The following is a 15,120-nucleotide window of genomic DNA, read 5'->3' on the forward strand; positions in this document are numbered from 1 at the left end:
TTTGCATCTTCCCACGCTTGTTCCAAGGCGATTTAAGGCAACCCAGAGCTTCCGAGGGAGATCAAAACCATTTATCTTCTTGCTGGGGTCATCGATAAGCTTTTGGTTCTTGTGTGTCCCTTTGCGCCATGATTCCCCCCAGGCTAGAGCTTTGGGTTGAAGTCCTGTAATTCCCTGCCAATCTTCCAAAAGGGGGACCTAGATTTTGCCTGTTGATGGGTGATAAGTCTTGGTGTATAGGGAGTTCTGGAATGTGTACGATCTTCCTATATATTCTTGAGGTCGCCATGGAGCGCCTTATATCAGGGGGTTCTATGTTGGCAAGGACTGGGAGCCAGTCACATGGGGTAGCCCTAAGTGTGCCTGAGATAATTCTCACCGTCTCTTTCAATTGGGTGTCTACTTTATTTACATGCGCACTTTTCGCCCAGACTGGTGAAGAATATTCAGCCACGCTGTACACGAGGGCTAATGCTGACGTCCTTAGTGTATTAGCTCCGCACCCCCATCAAAAAAATATGGTAACTTGCTGAGCATTTATATGATTGTCTTAACTTTTCTAACAATAGTATTTTTAGCTCCCCCCCCCCCCTCTCTCTCTCTCTCTCTCTCTCTCACACACACACACACACACACACACACACACAAACTTGTGACATTGTTCCCTGTACAGAAATTCTTCTTTGGAGTAGACAGCGTTTCAAGCTGATGTGATTTCAGTTTGCATTTGAAGTCTATTCTATTTTCTGCAAATTTTATTGATATTGTTGCCATAAATCATGTGCTAGTACAGCTAGTCTATTACACAGAAATTCGTAATTCATTGCCTGATTTAGAACTGAATGTTCAAGCTTATGACAGGTATCATTTCGTTGAAGTTTTCTGCTTGTGTTCATCTGCAGTAGTTGTGTTTATAGTTATTTATTAATTTACATTTAAAAAGTGTTGTTGCTATATTGTGGTGTCTCTTTAAATGTAAAGAGCAGCTCTTCAGTCAAACTCATCTGTCGGATGCATTATTGCTATGAGCGATCTTTCGTATAATTACATTATTAGTTTGTCATCTACTGCCAAAAATGAATCATTTATGTGTAGACTACAGCTCTACCAGTGATTCATTTTTTGTATCAGTGGTAGTAGCTACACAAGTACTATAGATGATGGCTTTTGGTGTCTCGATTTCGAAGATCTCCTTCCTTTTCTCTTCGAATTTATTTTATAATTTTCGAAACAGATACACAGGTTTTTAGCTTCACAGAGTTTATTTTACCGTTTTCATTTGCCAACACTGTATTAATGTGTTTCCTTCAAAGATACTGTGTGTGTTCCAACAACGTCTGTGTTTATGTTATTGTTTACGTTTGACTACTGGCGGCAATATACAATGGGTTGCGAAGACGTGTTTAAAAGTTTACGTGAAGTTGGTTGTTGTAAACGCTGTTGTCTGCGAGTTATCGGTGAAAGAGAATCTACAGCATACAGTGATGTGCCAGAAACACTTAGAAAGGTGCGCATATTTTCAGTACTTAAAGAACATGAGGCATGAGAACCGGCTTTAACCTGCATTGTTTTACAGAAAGGACTCGAGTCACCGGTTGAAACTAATGAATGTGGAGAAGATAATGTTTCAGAAGTCATATGCATTGCTTGTTTGGGTTTATTACAAGATAATTTGTTTGAAGGAATAACTGAGAAGGTACTGTACTGTTTTGGATAATATCTGCTGACATATATATTTTTGTAAAAAAATCATGTGTCAAGGAAGTGTGATTTGACATTTATTCCCCAGATTTCCAACAAAATACTAGAAGGATCCTTCGACAGCACCACATTCACCTGCGCGTTGTCACTACCGGTCTGTTTCCAGATCAGGGCGCATTCATTATGGTTGTTTATAAGGGACAAGTTCCCCGAGTATTTTGATTCTGATTTCGCACGTTATGAAACTCATATGGTGCCAGTAAAAGACGTATGGAAGTGGACAGTTGTACCAGCAATAGCCAAACGAGTCAACAAAAGTTTTGATTCTGGAGATAAATGTAATTTCTTCGTTAACGTGAATGTGGAATACGCCAATGACGAAGACGAATGTGCACACATGTATGTAACAATCGTGTGACAGTTGTGTAGGCTGCATATATTTTACAGATGTTCTGTGTTATGTTTCTCTGCAATCAGTTGTATCATAATTTATACCACGTAACCAACATTTTAATTTATAGCCAAGTGTTGGCAGTGCTTTGTACTTGTCCAATTGCTTTCACGAAGGCTGCATGAAAAATAGCTTCTGTCATACTTTTGCTGTGCATAATTTAACTAACTTTCTCAGTTTTGATATTGTATTGTATGTGCATGAGGGAGACTAAAGAAGTCCTATTTATCTACCTCAGAAGGCGAGCATTTAGAATGAGACTGCACCTATCTCAGAATGTTAAATACTTTATTTGGTTTACTATGAATGTATCTATTATTATGCCTGAATTGAACATGCTAAAGTATGCAAACAAGTGAGTAACATTTAACATGGGTTTCACATGCGGCTTATAAGCTGCTAATTTCCCAGACAAGTTACCACAAAGTTTAAAGGTTATTCAGAGTCAAGAAGTGATTTTTTTTTCTGTAGCCCAGATGTGCTGTTTAGGATCCAGATCTGGAGGCAGATACAGCTATGAAAAATACCTTCTTTCATTAATATAAGTACAATCTCAATGTTAACACTTCTACAGCAGAGCACTGTCACTTCACTGATGTGAACAGGACATGAACACTGCAAGAGATGTGGCATGCAGATCAGCTGTTTTGGGTGTAGCACTTGGAGGGGTGACCATCTGGTCAGCCGAGCGGGGTGCACTCAACCCTTATGAGGCAAAACTGAGGAGTTGTTTGATCGAGAAGTAACTGTTCCCACCTCATAAACTGACATATGACCGGGAGAGTGGTGTGCAATGCCCCTCAATGTCCACATTCTGTGACACCTTTGGGCTGAGGATGACATGGCAGCCAGTCGGTGTCTTTGTGCCGTCATGGCAGAGTTTAGTTATTTTTAGTTTTAGTGTTCTTGGTTGCCTTGTAATGGGTTACAAAAAATATGTTGTGTCTCCGATTTGTTGACAAATGCTGAAGCTTTAACCAATTTACCGAGAAAATGCTGTGTCTGACATGCTTGAAGCAATGCAGGGTTTCTACCTTGCAAATAAAGAGTGCTAAATTTAAGTGCTGGATTCCTCCCTGAAATCTTACTTGTACCTTATGCCAGAGACTAGAGCAGCTGGCATAAGGTACATGTAACTTATGAAAATATTTTACCCTGTGATGCCTATTACAGTTTTATGTTGACAAGAGCACCTACCTGTAGACATTTACTAATGAGCATTCATTCTGAAGTATGATATATGTAATCTGGTGCTATCTAAAGCCATTGCTTCCAATAATTCTTGTTTTATCAATTTTGTTTATGACGAGAGCCATTCGGCTCCATCTAATCTATTGTGCCATCATGTGGTGTAACAAGGCCACCAGTACTGGAGAAGATATTTTCACAGATATCGAAACCATGGTCAAGGGCTAATAAACCTTTATTAGCAACTGGTTGACTGATTTTTCAACCTTGTCAGATTTACACAGTTGCTATTTTGCAGCCATGTTTAAGATTTTGAAATATATAAATATGTTTCACTTTGCTTTTGTTATACACAGGCTGTTGGATCTCCAGAGTGAAAAGAAAGACATGTCTCACATCATTATTGCCTACAAAATACATGATGGTTTTGACATGGTTATTTAGATTAGAGGAAACATGTTATGCTTAACTGTAAACTGTGCTCTAGAATTCTTGTTGTATGGGTCCTGTAGTTCTGTGCATATTCTGTATTGTTTAAGTGCAATATCCACGGAATGGCATCTTTGCTTCTCTTTGCACATAATTTGTGATTTGATTGTTTTAATCATATTAACATTTCCTAACTCTTTATGGACACAGGAGCCTCAATAAGAAACACTTATTTTTGCAGTTAATAAAATATTTTTCAAACAGCTTTTTTAAAATCTGAGTTTAGGTGCAGCATTCTTTTTGACTTCTTGTTGTTGTGGTCTTCAGTCCAGAGACTGGTTTGATGCAGCTCTATCCTGTGCAACCTTCTTCATCTCCCAGCACCTACTGCATCCTACATCCTTCTGAATCTGTTTAGTGTATTCATTTCTTGGTCTCCTTGTATGATTTTTACCCTCTGCGCTGCCCTACAATACTAAATTGGTGATCCCTTGATGCCATAGAATATGTCCTACCAACCAATCCCTTCTTTGTGACTTGTATGTATATGAATTTGCGTGGAGGGGGACTATAATTCTTCATGAAACTTTACTTTTTCTGTTGAACAATCATTAATATAATGGTACTAATACATGTTTGACTAAGTGAATTTTTGTACAGTGCCATGATTGCTTTTTCTGATCCCCTTTTATGGCATAAGTTTGAGTGTATTTATAATTATTCAGAACAGAGCTGTTGTTGAAAGCAGCATTATGATGTGTTAGGTTACAGATGTTGTTTAAGATCACAAATTTCACCAGTTTGGTTGGTGGATAATATCCTCTTGAGCACACCACAAGCTTCTTGTGTCTTATTGGCACAATATTGTTACAATTTAACTTGCTCTGTTCGTAAGGGCAAACTTCAGAAAGCACTTGAGATAATGGTAAGTAACTTTGTCTGAATGTTATGCCAGAATGGGTAGCCTGCAGTTATGTACATTTGGTTTGGTGCAAAAAAGTGTTGCTTAAGCGTAATAAATAACTATTTAAGTAGTTTGTACACCATAAAACTGAGTTTTTTGGAAACTCGTCATTTGTTATTCTGGGGGTGCTGAAATAAATAACTCTTAAGTGAAAAGTCCAGGTTGCAGTATCAACCATCATGGAAAAGATAGGTTGATCCTCACCAGAAAGATGCCGCATTTAGTTGCAGAAAGGCACAACAAAAAGACTGTTACACATTAAGCTTTCGACCAAAGCCACCATCAGGAAAGAAAAACATGCATGCATTCACACAAGCAAGCATTTTTCATACACAAATGGTCACTATCTCTGGGTACTCAGGCCAGACTGAAACTGAAATGCATTGAATGGGAGCAGCAATTTGTGGTGGAGTGGAAAAGTGGCAGGGATAGCAGGTTACCAGTGGGAGAAGAGGAAACAGTGCTGCCTGGCAGAGCATGCAGCTTCTAGAGGTGGCAGACAAGGGGCCACCTGGTGCAGTGTTGGGAAGCTAAGGGAGAGGGAGGGAAGGGAAAAATGGGAGTGGGGAGGAGAGTAGTAGAGATGGGAAAAAGACCAGTGGGTGCATTGGCATAGAGAATTGCACATAAGGGTGAGGAAATGTGAGTTAGGAGGAGGGTGGATGATGTGGGGACAGTAGGTACTGTAGGTTAGGAGTGGGATGATTTTTGGGAGTAGAGAATGTGTTGTAAGGATAACTCCCAACTTCACAGTTCGGAAAAGCTGGTGGTGAAGGGTAGGATCCAGATGGCCTGGGCTGTGATGCTGCCATTAAAATCAAGATGTTATGTTCAGCTGCGTCTCTTACACTAAATCCCTTGCACTGCAGCACATGGAAGAGCACTTGAGACACTACCTCCATAAGTTATCCACCCTGCTGAAACCATGTTGCCACCTTCGGGCACCAGTATCCAACCCTTGACCTACCCATAGTGCTCCTCCTTGTCGACCCCTCATAACAACTGGGCCCTTCTTAGCTGACCTTTTCAACTTGTCACATCCCCCAAAGCTGTCTTCTGACACATAACTAAATCCAGAGCCAAAGCAATCCCTGGAAACTGTTGTTAACCTTTTCACCAAAATCCTCAGCCCCACCGAAGTTTCAGTTCTATCCAAATGCTTTACCTTCAGCTGTATACCCCAGTTTAAGCCTGCTTGACTTGGCAAAGAAGGTTTCCATTGCAGTGATTAGAAGGATAATAGGTTTTTGACATCGAACCCTCCATCCAAAGTAAACCTAATCCCAACATTCAACCCTGCCTCTGCTATGCCTCTCACTTCCCCACCCCCTCTACAGTTTGTTGCTCTCACTTGACATGTTTCAGTTTCATTCAAGCCTAAGCACACAGAGATAACAGTCATTTGTGAATGAGGTGTGCTTGCTTATGTCAATGTGTGGGCTTTTCTGATGAAGGCTTTGGCCGAACGCTTACTGTGGCACAATCTTTCCGTTGTGCCTGTCTGCAACTCAAAATTTCATCTTAATGATGAGTAGCAATGAATCCTTTTCATAATTGTTGGGAACTTATAAGTGGGTTATTGATTAAATTTGTATTAAAAGTGGTGATTTAATTATTGATTGTGTTTTATAAAAAGTAGGTTTGATAGAGTGGGAACTATTTTAAGACTGGCACCATAAACCTGTTTCTGTTGAACAGGCAGAAGATGTGTAAAAAGTTCTTTGCAGAACGTCGAACACAGAGACGGAAGTTCCGTGGTGAACTGTATACACGAAAAGGAGTAGAACAGCTGCTCCCAACCATTGATTCAAAAGTATTCAAGGAAAATTTTCCCTGTCCTCCATCTGTGCCACAGGTTTCAGTTGCCATCACTTCTGTTGCTTGTTCTCATAACTCAATTTACTTCGCAGGTTGGTTGGTACAAACACATATTCATTACTTATGTCTACAACTTCATCTTGTATATTGCATAATCATTTGCCATTAATTTAGAAGTAATATTTGCTTTTGTATGCAGGTCGCTACAATAAGTTCTCCCGCTTTCTCAGCCAGACACCATGGCTCATTGATGGTGAAAGGAGAATGGAATCATCCGTTCAAGAGATAATTAGTGACAAACTAGAAACAATAACACAAGCAGAGGGTAACATACTTTTATCTTGCACCTGAAATGTATCCTAATGAAATAATATTTAGCATTTTATTTAATTTAATTGGTTAAGATGTTTGCTGTATCATTCATTCTAATTTTTACTGTCATACATCTCATACAATTACACACCTGGTATACTTTAGATGTTTGTGTGTTCCATAGATCATATGTGCAGTATTTTGTTATGATGTGGAACATGTCGGCAGGTGTTAGCGTATATTTCATTCGTAGAGTGAGGACTTCAAAATAGTCCTAAAACCTGTACCGCACTTGTGAACCTGCATGTGGCACAGTTTGGCATAAAGATCTAACCCTAAAACTCAAACAATACATACCTAGCAGACAACTTACAGATCTGATTAAAATATGTGAATAAGTCAGTCCTTCGAAGTCACACTTGCAAGTTATATAAATTCAAAAATTGGCTGCCCTGAGGATCAACAACATGCCATCCACTATATGTGATAAATTCAGGTACATAAACGATTGTCCCATCCCAAGTCTGTGTAAATCACTCAGATACAGAAAGCACGTTTTAATGAAGACTTGGATTCACTCCATAACTATTATAAAATCTAAGGTTACTCCTTCACTTCTCCAAAGCTGAGATGTACGCATTTCACCAAAATAACCATCTGACAGCTAAAACAGCTAAATGCTACTTTCAATTCAAAGAGATTATGATATAGCTTCCACCCTAAACATCTCGTTTTTTTCCTAAACTGCTCTTTGAAGTTATGAAAACCTTGAATGTACAAGCTAAAAAATAAAAACTAGAAGCAGTGTTTGGATAGTACAAGTAAAACCCTTTTCACAACAGTAACTGCTTTGGTCTATTTGACCAGGGAATATTGTGCTATCATCTGGTTCAAGAGTGCACTTGTCAAAAAATTGGATATGCGACTAAATCAAACCATAGTGATGACAACCAGTATCTTAAAATCTACCCCAACACTGTGATTACCTGTGCCCAGGAACATTGCACCACCTGATCTAGGATGACAGACAGTTTCATGAATGTCAAAGAAATCCCATGATTCGTACCAACCACAATACCTGGCCATCCATATGACTACAAACAGTTGATTACAACATTGATTGAAGTCCCAGAAACCAGTCTGGGAAATAGCACAGAATCAAATTTCAGCATTAGTAAAGAATGAAAGGGGAGATGAACAACAAGTATCAACCACCTAGATATCACAGATCCCACACTACAACTTCCGGTAATGAATATTCTGAAGAAAATTTGGTCAAAGGGGAATTGAATATGAACAGAACATGTGAGGTGCAACTCCATGAAGCATAGGTGGGCTATATCAGCTACTGCAATGTGTAACTAAATGAACCTGAACAAACTGTTAGCCACAAGTGCAAGTTAGAGTGCCCAGCAAGGACCAATGCAGCATCTGATTGTATCAATCAATTCTGTTGTTACCTGGTTGATGGCACTGGACTAAGAAATGTAATATAGAACTGTATAACTTCCAGTAACATATGCCTATAAAATAGTTAACATTTTTTTACCTTCTTTCTGTACTTATTCTTACCTACTGGCATATGGTATATTTATATAATGGTATATTTGTATATTTCCAAATTCTATGTACTGAGTATTGCCATACGATAAATAAACTTACAGAAGTGGCTTTTACATTAATCTAAACCTATATTTAAATTTATTTGTTGTAAACAGCTGCACAAAGACTGTTATCTATTCAGAAATTCGTCTGTGAATTAAGAGTAGCTGTCATGGAGAAATAACTCTTGACACCTGACAAATCAGCTGAATTACAGTCTGACAGAATTAATACTGGGTTGAGATGTATGAGTTATTTTGCACCATAGTTTTCTGTTCACCTCCGAATGCAGTAACAACATTTTTTATGTGAGCTTCACGAGCTGCCTTCAATTGGTCTATATGAAGCACATGGGCTAGTTTTGACCACCCAGATGAAGAGCACGATACTCAGCATGGTAATTTTCTAATGTTGTTTCACAACGAATGCTGTGATGCTCATGGTCTTTACTGTTCCATGTGCACTACTTACCTCTCCCATCTATTTCCTGCTCCCATTTCCCATTAGTGGCAGGAGAACAGAAAATTAATAGTATAAAATTATTTTTGTTGTGTTTGCATGTCTTTTTATGCTTGAATTTATTGATATCAGTTAAAGTGGATAAACATATTATATGAAACTGTTTCAGAATGGATGAGTATTTCGAATTGAAAGCTTTTGTAATATTAAATCAAACAAGAAAACTAATCTTAAGCAATATTTGTTCAATAAATTTTGTTTTATAGGGTCACGATTTTCTTCTTCGGGCCGTGAAGATGTTGATGTACGTATGTTAGGACGTGGTCGACCATTTTCTGTGGAGCTGCTGAATCCACACCGAACGTGTTTCTCCCATGATGAAGTCTGCGCTCTTCAAGCTGATATTAACATGGGAAGTCCAGATAGTGTAATCGTTAGAGACCTGCAACTTGTTACAAGGTTAGACAGATTTTTATTTACCTATGTTAAATGTTACATTATAAAGTATATTTCAAGATCATTTCATTTCGAAGTGTTTATTGATAACTTTGTTGTATCTGTTATTAGTTGACTTCATGGATTTTCCATGCAGCTAAAAACTTGTATGGGGTATAAATGATAACTGTTAACGGTACTACTGTGCTGTAGGGGAAGGTGAGATGAACAATTTTATACAGGACACTTGTAGTTTATTAAGCCTGGAAACTACCTCACATTGACCTACAAAAGCTACCTAAGCTATAATGCTACCAGGCCTTGCAAAATTTTGTTGAATATCCTCCTACCTTTGTATGTCACTGGCCTAGGAGGTCTTAACTGTTTGGAGCTCATTTCTTTCTCTCACTAAAATGTCCTTGAATACTAAAGCGACCTTATCCTTGCACTTAAAAATTGACTTTTGTGTAAATGACACCTTAAAAATTTGTAAGTTTTGACAACTTGAAATTAACAATTAATTTGTTTGGTTTCTCTAACCTTCTTATTAAAAGACTACTTTACTTGTAAGGGTTAAGTTTGGATCAGTTGTGAATGTTACTGGTTTTTCCATAAAACTTACAGAAGTCTTTTTTTTCTTTCCTGACTCTTGTGAAAAAGTTTAAATTACAGATGTTAAAGAAATATAAAATTTCAAAACTCTGACATTTGTTCATCACATGTATTGCACATGCAGTTTAGAAAATAACAGTGAACAATATGTAAAGTAACAACAATTACATCAAACAATTAAACAAATTGTTATTTCCCACAGAGTACAAAAAAGTAAAACACCAATAAAAACACCAGTCTTATGACTGTTTACAGTAACTACTACAGTTTTAAAAAAGCATCTCAAAGTTAGCTCTGTCTACTTGAAACCACGCATTGCACCTTTGTGTCATTGCCCCATGAATGTGGGCAAAACACCTTGTTTGTTGTAAATAATTAATGCAGCAGCAACGATTCGAACAAGTAGATTTTGTTCCTCGTCAGTGGGTACACAATCTCTTTTGCACAACCCCAGGGGGGGGGGGGGGGGCAGAAGGTAGTGTAATTTCCCTGATCATGCAGCTCAAAGAAATGGACTAAAACTCCGCCCAACATTGCAGGTAAGCTTCATGTAGGTACTTTCATTACCAGAATGTTTCCATGCACCAGAGCACCATCATGCTTCAGATCCATATCAGGTATCCCAGAAAATGGCTGCATATACATTGACTTCAAATTTTTCCCAACATTTGTGCTCATATGAAGTTTGAGGATTTTTGACAGTGAAGTAGATATTGATTTTGGTATTAAAGATACTTTTTCATTAAATGTTGCTTCATCAGTAAATGACACAAATGATGCAAAATCAGGATTGCATTGATATTCAGCATTGTAACAGTGGCTGAGCACAGTGTGTTGCTTGTAATCATGCCAGTTGAATTTTTCAATGTTTTGTATCCATTTTCATTCTAAATTTTCTGTACTGTTATTTGTGGGATAAAAGGTTACCAGTAATTCAGTGGATACTGCTGCAAGGGTTTTCTTCAGTTAGTTGAAACAAATTTTCTTTGACTGTATTTTGAATGCTGTAGCATGCCGCAAGTTCTTGATGAACCTTTTTCCTTTTTTTTTTTTTTAAAAAAAAAAAAAGACATCAAAAGCAATATTTAACCCAACATCTTAGAGATTTAGTTATTTCCAGAGAAACTGTTCCTCAAAATGTACAATCAGTGGCAGAAAAGAAAACATGGGTAGGTAAAGCTCACTGAGGAAAACATTCTGGATGCCTTGCTGTATGTGTATTTGAATGTGTAAGCCCAAAGCACAGATGCGTGTCTGCTGATTCATCGGGTGTGAACCAATTCATTTTGATGCAACATTATTTTGACTCACAATCACTGTCACTACTAATCAAACAGCAGCAAACTCAAAGTGAAAAAACATATGACTAGGGCTACCAGAATGTCACATAGTTCTGTAGTAGCTTGCTCACCACAAGAGACACTAACCCCTCATTTGTGTAGCTACCAAGAGGGATTCACTCACTCTCTTTCTTTCACTCTTTATATCAGAGTTAGCAGTTTGGGAGGCAAAACATGATACTGCACCATTGCCTAGGTGCACAGTGTGAACAAATTTGAGGTTGTACTCCAGCTTGTGAGACCACAGTATTCTATATAAAATTATTCTTCTGAACTTCTGCACCACTTTTACATTGTAAAGTTATTGCTTACACCCTATACATAAAGAAAGAATATTTCCATGTGAATGTGTGTAACAAGATTGGAAGAAAAGATGTATGCAATAGTGACTTTAGCTTCGCTGTTGGAGGCCCACTGAGAGTAAATATATTTCCCTGGTTTGACTTGTTTAATCCAATGCTTACGAAGGTTTCCTTTTAGGACTAACTCCATTGGTATTTTGAATATTTTTTAACATTCATTTTTTAAAATTTATGTGCAAATTCTAAAGCATTATGAACATTGCCTGCCAACTTCATAGTTAAAAAGCTTGGTCTGTCTCTTGTCACCTATCTCTGGCGTACAGTATGCAATGCATGTGTTATAACGTCAAGTTGAACACACATATTTCAAAACGACACAACACATATAAGTCACTGAGCAATTTGACAAAGCAAGACATGTGAACACGGTAACATTCGAATCAGCACTCAGTCCAAGTCTAGCGGCCACTGGCTGGCTGGCTGCGTAGGTGGCGCGGCTGCTGCATGGCTGGCAGACAGCGCCGCTTGTAGAGGACGCGCGTAATTGCGCAGCAGCACTTTGAATGATCGGCGAGTCACAACACTTTTCCCCCCTTTGAAATTTTTGCACAGGTTTTAATGGAGGTGGCTTGTAGATTGCCAACGTCCATAGGCGTTGTTTGACTGGCCATAAAGTCTCGAGGAGGAGGCTTCCCGTATGGACGGAAGTGTCCCCGATGATAACGGGTCGAGATGACAGGAGACGTAGGGGTTGAATCTGCTGGGGCCCCGTGCACCAATCTGCCCATTGCGGCAAGTCCAGTTGATATAACAGGAGACATGGGCGATGTGTCTGCATCCGTAGGAGAAGGAGGCGAGTAGATTGGCTCCGACAGATGATGGTCATCCAGTTCTTGCATGGGCACATCTCCTGGTGGCATCCGTTCTTGTACTGGCACCGAGATGACGGTGAGAGGGCTGCGTTGTGAGTAATGAGAGATGCCAAGATCCCGAGTGTCGGGTAGAGCCGAAGGTGGTGTAGTGGCATTCAGAACAGGCGTTGCTGGCACAAGAGGCTGAAGCTGGTCCGAATGATGCACTGCAACACCCATGTCCATCTGGATTTTCATACAGGCATCGGCCACGGTGTCGTAAGATGCGGCCCGGACTCCATTTTGGCCGCCTGCCATATCCCCGTACCCAGACAAGGTCGTCGGCGGTGAACCGGCCAAGCGAAGGCACCCACAGCCGTGAGGTGGAAGGCCGCAGAAGATGAAGTAACGTGCGGGGCTGCCGACCATGTAAGAGCTCAGCCGGGCAGTGGTCGCCCATGGGGGTGAAACGGTAAGAAGCCAGAAACTGGAGAAGCGCATCATCAGCAGCAGAAGAAGTCAGGAGTTTCCGCATCTGAGCCTTAAATGTGCGGACCAGTCATCAGCCTCACCGTTTGATTGTGGATGGAACGGAGGGGCCGTGACATGCATAACGCCGCAACGAGCACAAAAATCCCCAAATTTGGAAGAGGCAAATTGCGGACCATTAGTTACAAGAGTAGAGGGAAGGCCTTCCAAGGAAAAAATGCAGGCGAGAGCACTTGTGGTTGCCGCAGTGGTAGGCGACGTGCAACGGACAATGAAAGGAAAGGTGGAGTAGGCGTCAATTACAAGGAGCCAATAAGTACCTAAAAAAGGTCCCGCGAAGTCAGCATGAATACGCTCCCAGGGCGTCTCAGGCGAAGGCCACGGTGACAAAGATATCTTTGGGGCGGCGGCCTGTGACGCACGAGGGCCGCAGGCAGCGACCATGTGTGCTATTTCAGAGTCGATGCCAGGCCAGTACACATGACGGTGTACCAGAGATTTTGTGCGAGAGACACCCCAGTGCCCTTGGTGAAGGAGGCGCAAGACCGAAGCACGCAAAGACGCAGGTACCACAACACGCGGCGAAGCATTGTCGGTGGAAAGGAGGATAACACCATCCCTAGCCGTGAGGCGGTAGCGCAAAGCGTAGTAGTTCCGCAACGCATCAGAAGTCTTAGCGGATGGACGATCTGGCCAACCCTTCCGAATACAGCATAAAACCCGGGAGAGGGTAGGATCAGAACCCGTAGCAGCCGCCAGCCGGTCCCCGGTGATGGGGAATCCGTCCACAACCCGCTGCTCGGCAACATCCAGGTGGAAACACAAAAGTTCGTCCCTATCGAATGCCAGATCAGGACCCATGGGAAGGCGAGACAGTGCATCAGCATTCGCATGTTGAGCCATCGGCCGGAAGTGAATCTCATAATTGAAACGTGACTAGTAAAGAGCCCAACACTGGAGGCGGTGTGCAGCCTTGTCGGGAAGTGACGTTGATGGATGAAACAAGAAAACAAGTGTTTTGTGGTCTGTAACAAGATGAAATTTGGATCCATAGAGAAAAACACCAAACTTATGAAGAGCATAAATAATGGCCAAAGCTCCTTTTTCAATTTGAGAATACTTTTGTTGGGCATCCGTGAGCGTTATGGAGGCATAATCAATGGGTTGTTCAGAACCATCAGAAAAATGGTGCGCAAGGACTGCACCTACCCCGTATTGAGAGGCGTCTGTGGCAAGAACAAGATGTTGGCCAGGTCGATAAGTAGCCAGGCACAGGGCCTGTTTCAGCATAGTCTTCAAATGCTGGAAAGCCGCATCGCATGACTAGGACCAGTGAAAAGGCACGTTTTTATGCAATAAGCAATGTAATGGCTCAGCCACCGAAGCAGCAGACGGTAAAAACTTGTGATAGTATGCTATTTTCCCCAAGAAGGCCTGCAGTTCCTTAACAGATGTGGGGCGAGGAAGGGCATCGATCGCAGCGACAGTTTGCTGAAGCAGACGAATACCATCCCGAGAGAGTTGAAACCCCAAGTACATGATAGATGCCTGAAAGAATTGTGATTTCTGAAGATTACACTTAAGACCGGCAGTCTGTAAGACATGAAAAAGTGTACGGAGGTTCTGAACATGTTCTTCAGTGGTGGAGCCAGTGACAACAATCTCGTCCATGTAATTGATACACCCAGGGACAGGGAGCAATAATTGTTCCAAGAATCGCTGAAAGAGAGCAGGCGCACTGGCAACCCCGAATGGCAATCGTTGGTATTGATAGAGGCCGAAAGGCGTTTTAAGGACCAGAAACTGCCGGGAAGCAGTGTCAAGAGGAAGTTGATGATAAGCTTCTGACAGGTCAATTTTAGAAGAATACTGGCCTCCCGCAAGTTTAGTGAACAATTCTTCAGGTCTGGGCATAGGGTAAGTGTCGATGAGGCATTGCACATTTACAGTGGCTTTAAAATTGCCACAGAGACGAATATCACCATTGGGCTTAGCAACGACAATGACAGGAGAGGACCACTCACTGGAAGTGACAGGAAGCAAGACCCCTGAAGTAGTGAGACGATCCAGCTCCCATTTTACGAAGGGCCACAGGAATGGGCCGAGCCCGAAAAAACTTAGGCCGAGCAGTGGGTTTGAGCATGATATGAGCTTCAAAGTCATTTGC

At 40.9% G+C, this 15,120-nt stretch overlaps 1 protein-coding gene across 1 annotated transcript in view; it reads left to right on the top strand.

Moving 5' to 3' along the window:
* The first annotated feature begins 1,359 nt into the window (after positions 1-1,359).
* The window catches only part of LOC126252816 (tRNA pseudouridine synthase Pus10), a 76,897-nt gene continuing 63,136 nt past the window's right edge, over positions 1,360-15,120 (top strand). Inside the window, exons 1-6 of the mRNA XM_049953757.1 lie at positions 1,360-1,507; positions 1,577-1,696; positions 1,790-2,100; positions 6,432-6,643; positions 6,751-6,876; positions 9,191-9,383. Of these exons, the coding sequence (XP_049809714.1) occupies positions 1,385-1,507; positions 1,577-1,696; positions 1,790-2,100; positions 6,432-6,643; positions 6,751-6,876; positions 9,191-9,383 (1,085 nt within the window). The 5' untranslated portion in view covers positions 1,360-1,384. The remainder of the gene's footprint in view (positions 1,508-1,576; positions 1,697-1,789; positions 2,101-6,431; positions 6,644-6,750; positions 6,877-9,190; positions 9,384-15,120) is intronic.

This window comes from Schistocerca nitens, chromosome 4 (genome assembly GCF_023898315.1).
Source record: "Schistocerca nitens isolate TAMUIC-IGC-003100 chromosome 4, iqSchNite1.1, whole genome shotgun sequence".
In the NCBI taxonomy this organism is placed as follows: domain Eukaryota; kingdom Metazoa; phylum Arthropoda; class Insecta; order Orthoptera; family Acrididae; genus Schistocerca; species Schistocerca nitens.